Source organism: Myodes glareolus, chromosome X (assembly GCF_982192425.1).
Source record: "Myodes glareolus chromosome X, mMyoGla1.1, whole genome shotgun sequence".
Taxonomy (NCBI): domain Eukaryota; kingdom Metazoa; phylum Chordata; class Mammalia; order Rodentia; family Cricetidae; genus Myodes; species Myodes glareolus.
The window spans coordinates 134,007,200-134,014,723 of record NC_142053.1 but is presented as its reverse complement, the minus strand read 5'-3'; the positions used below and the strand labels follow the sequence as shown (position 1 = coordinate 134,014,723).

Sequence of the window (7,524 nt, the reverse complement as noted above, 5' to 3'; positions counted from 1 at the left end):
ATCCTTCTTTACCCATCTTAGCTTCATTTGCCTTTCCCTTTCATTCTTTGTCCTGCTCCCTAAACTGTCATGATCATGTTTATCCAGGCATTCCATAAATGTGTGGCTCCACCTGGCTCTTCTTCTCATCAACTGCTTGCTCTGCTCAGGGCCTCCAGTGCACTGTCCTATGTGGTCAAAGGCGGAGTCCACTATCTTCTCCATTCCTGCACTGACCTAACTCGCACCTCCCCTGGCCTTCTCATCTCTGTAAATAGTGCCCACCTGTCCTAGTTACTTATGTTGGAGCCCAGCATGGAAGTGCTCAGTCCAACTTTTACTTTATTATACGCTGAAAATTATTTTTAAAAGCAAATGAAATCACATTATAAGCAAAGCAAGTCTTTAAATATTCTGATTTTTCTCATTGTGATTATTATTGACCTTTAAACAACTTGAGGGGGAATCAGGTCCTCCTTAAAATGAGTTAAGCTACCTTTTTGATTGTTGGTGGTGTAAATTATTTAATAGTTCAGCATTTTCCAGGAGTTGACAATCAGACTCAATTTCCTGTGTGCCAAAACAACTGACTCTAAGCTGCCTGACCACTTTTGTATGTAAATACCTGTAATAATCTTTAATTCTCTCATTGCTCAGATTTCCAGGTCAGGTAGAATGACTTCAAGAACACATGAAACTGATCTTTTCCTATCATTGTACTGCTCACAGCTCCATCATGATTTCCTGTGGTCTTTAGGAGAAAAATTCAGAATCTGGCCGGGCCATGGTGGCACACGCCTTTAATCCCAGCACTCGGGAGGCAGAGGCAGGCAGATCTCTGTGAGTTCGAGGCCAGCCTGGTCTACAAGAGCTAGTTCTAGGACAAGCTACAGAGAAACCTTGTCTCGGAAAAAAAATTCAGAATCTGTAACATGCCCCAAATGCTGCCATCTCGAGTCAGCCTCATCAAGGTGCTGGAAAGACCAAGCTCCCCGTGAATTTTTGCATACAACTGGCTTTGTCCAGAGTGCTCTAATCCATTTTAGTTTCTTTTTGTACTAGCACCTCACCCTCAATTTTAGCTTGTATACAAATGATTGGATTCCATTCCTTCTTTCCATTTTAATAAAAATGCCCTGAGAAAATGTAGAAGTACTCTCTGAAGTCATTCAGGGAGCCTTAAATCCAGTTCTGCTTGGTTAAGACCAACTACCACAGGTATATACATTTTCTCATCCTGGAAACCAAGGTTTAGCCAGAAATATAAAATGTTTCACAGGGAATTATATATGTCTTCTATAGGAGACACAGGCAGACTGCTCAGACTTCAGGATTGACTACTAGAACTGGGCCTCCCTTCCCATGTATAATCGGCATAAATCTGCAAACAGGAGTGACATTACCGATCTTACATGATGGTAACAGCATTCATTCATTTAGTAATGTTCTAATGTGTGTATCTAGTTTTATTTCTAAGAATACAAATGGCATTTGGGATGTAAGACGCTTAGTGGCTAGCTCTGTTGCAGATTATCACTTACTTGTGTTTTCAAAGCTGTGCGTTGACGTTTGCGCGTGTCACAGAAGTTATGCTGTCACTATCCCCTCTTGGTCCCTGCGGCCAATATCTCTACAGAAGTAGATGCGCTCCCAACACCTCGCAGCGTGCGGCGTGGCCGCGCTTCCAATCACGATCGCTAGGGGGCGCGCGGACACCTACCGCCTCGAGCACGGCTTCCGCACACGCGCCGCAGTGACAACACTTCCTCATCCCTCCTTCCAACCACCTTTCGCCCCGCCCCTCGTCTCAACGCCCCGCCTCCGTTGCCCCTAGCGTCTGTTTGTTGACTTCCGGGAGCACAGTAGTGGTCGATGCCAAGAGGGTCGCGATGGGGCCCCCGGGGGCTAGGGCAATACCTTAGGCCCAACCGAGTCGCCCCTGCTGTCTTTCCGAAGCAGGCACCGATTCCCTTCACAGTTTTCGGCATGGCGGAGCCTGAGTCGCTGGTGCCGGGTGAGTCGCGTCCGGATGGCGGCGGCTGGCCGGGAGGGAGGGAGGGTCCGCGGGCGGGCGGGAGGCCAGGCCCCGCCTCCAGGCCGGCCCTGGCGGGGTGCAGGCCGCAGTCTGAGCGGTGGTTAGAAGGCAGCTCTTACCTTGCCACTGCGAATAAAGAGCCTTGTTGGGACCGGGAGGAAGGAACAGGGAACCAGGGGAGAGGGTCCTTGCGTTTTTAGTAAGCATTCCGTGACTTTTCTCGGAGGCTGCGGCAGCCGTTAGTCTCTCGCTAAGCTTTCCAAGGGCTCTACTTAAACCCGAGCGAACGAGATGTCCCTAGCACCCACTTAGGTACTGAATTCAGTAAGGAGTGAATGAACCTGGAGTGAGAAGTTAAAAAGAATGGAAGAAACGTTCTGGACCAATCCCTTTAGCGATTTTTTTTAAAGGGCTTCTTAAGCGCTGGTTTGACGTAAGTTAAAATTCTGACCCAGTATGGCTTCCGTACCGGGTAGCACAGGTAGCCATTTCTTGCACTTAACTACAACTATTTGAAACGTAGAACTCTTAAGTAATCTGTTAAAATGGTGGTCATAGTTCACTGAATTGATTTTCACATACATTCCGATTAACACTTTGAAACAAAGTGTTCCGATTAACACTTTGAAAAATAGCCACTGTATTAGAGCAGAATTATACATTTAAATATGTATCGCACTTTCTGCCATGCTCTTGCCTCAAAGGGGTTTTGAGTTTATGCTTCCTGGAGTTCATACCTTTGTGAGAGTACAGGAAAATAAAGTGACAATAGGCTTGACATTAGAAGCCAGAGGATAGAATGGAGCTACCAAATACTGGTTTTGGTTCGCGGGGAGGGCTGTCTGGAGAAGCTTTCTGGGTAGCCAGAATGAAACAGTTAAATGATTCCTTGTAGGGAAGTCTTGAGTCGTTTCTAGGCCCTGACCTCCCAAGGCTCAGTTATTAAATTGGAACTGATTTGCCTGACAGTCGTTCTTAAATGGCTTAGGCCCTCGCACATCCACTATGCTTTCTCTGAAAATTTCCCAGAACCTGGGTCTGGCTTTCTATTTGGGGTGTGTGGGGGCGGGTGGGGGTGGAGATTAAGTAGTTACGGGGAACTGGGAACTGTTCATGGACTTTTAGTCTTTTGAAAATGGTCCCGGTCTGTCTTTCTATTTGGGGTGTGTGTGTGTTTAGTTACTGGGAACTGTTCATGGATTTTTAGTCTCATTCTTCTCAGTAGGAATAGGAAAAGCTTAAGTGTTCATTGTTAAAGCCTGGGTGGTTTGCTGCCTTTCATACTAAAAGTATTGACATCTGTTTGACTTCCTAGGCACCAGTATAGTGACATGAAGACAGTCATAAATATATTCACATGATAATGAAGACGGTCCTAAATAGTGGAGAAGGGAACTTTTCTGTGTGAAAATTCGAACCAACTTCAATGTAACTCGTGTTTATTAGAGGAGCACCCTGTGCAATGGGTAGAAGTAGCAAGGAGAGCTATGCTATTAGTAATATAGTTGAGAAAAGAAAATACCCATCAATAAACATTCTGATAGTCATTTGAGAGATTGCTGTATGGTGCATAATTGATTTTTAAAGCCTTATATGGCCATGGTGCAAGTAAGACAGTAGTTAGTGTGTTTGTTTCTGCCCTGCCCTAGTTTTAATGGATAGCCACTGGCATTTTCAACAGTTTGATATTTTTAGTACCATTCCTTCCTTGAATGCAAACACTGGCAGTTCCTTGGAAGAACTAAAGAAAATCCAAATTCATTTAAAGAGGTACTCTGCACAAATTTTCTGTGATGCTAAGGGAGAAAACGCAATGCTGTATGGTTCTGTCTGGAAAAAGATCCTCAGTCAGGGACCAGACTATGAGGCCTTACCAGAGGGAGTAGAAGGCAGAAATTGGACCAGCTCGTCCAGGAACTGGCTGTCCACCCAGTGACAACAGAACAATTTGTAATGGGTGATGCCTTTCCTTGTCACTGTGTCCACTTCCCTCAGCTCACTGAATGAATAACACACACTTGAATTAGCCATCACAGATGACACACACAAAGTGAAGGCTGAGGAATAGGACTGAATTAAGGTGAGAGAAGGAAGGGCTGAAATGATATTAAGTCAGAGCCAAAGCTGTCGTGGGGGAAACGGTTTGTATACATGCAATAGGAAAATGTGTTTTCATAACAGGCATCATGGTTCAATTTGTAAAATGAAAACTGTTTTATATTTGCAGATACGGGTGCTGTGTTTACATTTGGAAAAACTAAATTTGCTGAAAATATCCCTAGCAAATTCTGGTTTAAGAATGACATACCTATATGTCTTTCATGTGGCGATGAACATACTGCCATTGTTACAGGTTAGTATTACAATCCTAGATGAAGAGAGTAATTCTTAGAGAATACTAAATGTTATAAGTATGATGTTTAATAAAAATTGTTGCTGCCTGATGTTAGGAACTTTTTATGCTTAATAGAATCCACTCATATATAGAACGACAAGGTAACCTGCTTCAAAACTGACAGATACATTTTAAACATCTATTTTTATTGCCTATAATAGATTTGTTTTGTGACTAAAAATGTCATTGATTTGGAAGCCAGGAGCATCAAAGGGAATAATGATCTTATAGCATTACATTTGACCATATTTTTGCTTTTTTTAAAAAAATGACTTAAATATTACTGTTTTGGTATATGGAGAGAACAGGCTTTATCATGTGTTAAACATATTGAAAATGTATAGAAAGTGCTTTATATTTGTCAGAAAATACTTTATGCATCATTTTAAGAGTCTTTTCAATTTTAAGTTACTTTAATAAACGTTAATGTTTTTCTACATGTGAAACTTCTTTGGAATCTGTTTCATTGCAATAAAAAATTGTTAACATATAATCTTAAAAACTCTTTACACCGAATGGGATGTGCCCATACATGGACAGAAAAGGTAACCCACTCCTATTTCTTCTGATATTTTTAAAAATGTATGTTTTTTTGTTTCCTTGTGATTCATTCATATATTGTTATCTATGTGAAGATTTCTTTAATTTGTTATTTCTTTTTCCCTCCCACTAGGAAATAATAAACTTTATATGTTTGGCAGTAACAACTGGGGTCAGTTAGGATTAGGATCAAAGTCAGCTATCAGCAAACCAACATGTGTCAAAGGTTTGGAGCCTTTTCTTTATATTATTTATTTTCTTTTTTAATATTTTCCAGATTTTGTTAAATAACTTTAGTACTGATTCTTCGACGCTTTAATATCATAAATAAAAGTCTTAAATGTTTTTTATTTTATAAGATTTACTTGACTATTATTAATTAGTACCTACTCTTCTTCTTTCTGTGAAACTCAGAAATACTTTTATGGTGGAGTCAAAAAATCTCTTTGACTCGAAACCCAAGGACCACTAAGAAAAGAAAGATCCTCTAGTATTGGGTTTGACTTCCAAACAATTCTTTGTTTGCAAAGTGGTTTAAATATTACTGCTATTATATGTAAGGGAATCAGGCTTTATAATGTGCTATAATTTGGAGTTCTGTCTTTTCATAGTTATATGTAGTTATTGGTTATTAAAATTCTACAGTGCAGAGTAATGAACTAATGAAGACATCAAGGCTAGTGGTTGGTGAATAGTAGCATATGATACGAACAGAGCAAAGTATTTGACACGATTGTTGTCTCAAGAGTATATGGCGAATATATCACTAGAAACCTTTCTCACTGTCTTCTGAAAACTTCTAGGTGTAGCTTTTGAACATTAAATTAAAAAGGTGGTGTAGAGTCCTGGGAGTGTGGTAAGAACAGTGTTCTCTAGCTTCAGGACCCAAATTGAAATTTCAGCTTAAAATTTCGGTGTGATTTTGTCATTACCATGCTATTTGTCGGCATTATTATGGGTTCTTTAATGTTATGATTAGAAAGTATTTAATTGGGCACATATTACTAAACACTTGGTATTCCTAGTGACATGACCTTCCAAATACCTATGAGATCCATGGAAGCAGAGACTCATAGCCAGCTGTGCAGATGCTTTGCCAGTTGTTTAGGAGATATTTGTAAGTGTTAAAATTATGCAGATGAAGCCAGGTGGTGGTGGTACACAGCTTTAGCCCCAGCACTCAGGGAGCAGAGGCAGGTGGATCTCTGAGTTTGAGACCAGCCTGGTCTACAGATCAAGTTCCAGGACAGCTAGGGCTACACAGAGAAACCATGTCTTGAAAAACTATAAATATCTGTAGATGAACAACTTCAACCCATGTACGTGCCTATAATAATTATTAGTTTTAGGGTTTTTATTGAGTGTCTTAGAAGTTTGTGGCAGGCTCAGTAATAGATGAAGTTGATGAGATACAACATAATGGAATGTATTAGCTCTTGCTGTATTAATTTCCTATAGGTTTTTAAAAATTGGATGTCTTGGCCCTACTTTTGACTCCACATCTTACTGTTTGCCACCCTCCACAGGTTTTTATGATGCACAATGCACTGTGAATAAACTTCTGGATTAGTAATTAGTTGATTTGGAGTGAATATACCAGGTTTATCCTAGGTTTTAAATTCCGTTCTGGGTTACAGATGATACATTCTTAACATGTTCAAAGTCCTCGATTCCATCCCCTGCAGTACAATAAAGAAGGACATTTCAGTTCTCCCAGTTACTTATCATTAACCTGGATTATTTATCATTTTCATACCCATAAAATATTGTAATTGTCATATTCTCATGTCTAGCTCTTAAGCCTGAAAAAGTGAAGCTTGCTGCCTGCGGAAGGAACCACACCCTAGTTTCAACAGGTACACTGTTCGTCCTGTGCGCCTTCTATCCAGCCTTGAGAACTGGTGTCCCACTTCAGCAGTATTTGTGGCTTGGTAAAATTGCTAGGCACGATCCTTTGGTGGTAGTTAGAATAAAGTTTTACCAATATAAGTGTGTCATGCATGCATTTGCCATTGGGAATATACAAATTATTGTTGAGTAACTACAGATTAAGGGCTAGCATCTTTTTCGCTGGGAGCACGCCTGGGGCTGCTTCCTCCTGTTTCTTGCTCTTCCTTCCATGCTACAGAGATTGAGTGGAAGCCTCAGGAAATGCCCCTGATAGGAGTCATCTCAGTTTCAATCAGAATCTAACGAGGCAATATAATGTGTCTAGAAGTTGATAAAGTAATTCTTAAATTTATATAGAAAATCAAAGGAGAGCCACAATAGTCAGAACAGTTTTCAAAAAGCTGGAAGTTTTCTGATTCTAGTCCCTATCCTAAAGTTACAGTAATTCTGGTAATGTAGTGTTGACAAAGTTTAATGAAATAAAGTAGTGTCAAGAAGCAGGCCTACACATGTATGTGTAACTGATTTCTGCTTTCAGGTCCTCTCCTACTGAACTGTTTTCTAACACAGATTTGAAGACTGTTCAGTGGAGGAAAGTGTATTTTTACCACACGCTGCGAAAGAGTTAGCAGTGCCATGTTTCCTGGTCCTTCCCGCGCCCAGTTCTCTCCATCACTCCTGTCTC

At 40.7% G+C, this 7,524-nt stretch overlaps 1 protein-coding gene across 5 annotated transcripts in view; it reads left to right on the top strand.

The window, feature by feature from the left end:
• Positions 1 to 1,786: 1,786 nt before the first annotated feature.
• Positions 1,787 to 7,524, top strand: part of Rpgr (retinitis pigmentosa GTPase regulator) — a 52,369-nt gene continuing 46,631 nt past the window's right edge. Inside the window, exons 1-4 of one of the 5 annotated variants that reach the window (XM_087902842.1) lie at positions 1,787 to 1,993; positions 4,242 to 4,367; positions 5,083 to 5,175; positions 6,743 to 6,805. In XM_087902842.1, the coding sequence (XP_087758968.1) occupies positions 1,852 to 1,993; positions 4,242 to 4,367; positions 5,083 to 5,175; positions 6,743 to 6,805 (424 nt within the window). In that variant the 5' untranslated portion in view covers positions 1,787 to 1,851. Of the gene's footprint in view, positions 1,994 to 2,078; positions 2,448 to 4,241; positions 4,368 to 5,082; positions 5,176 to 6,742; positions 6,806 to 7,524 lie in introns of those variants that run through there. The other 4 variants (XM_048461570.3, XM_048461574.3, XM_048461573.3 and 1 more) reach the window with 4 other exon arrangements.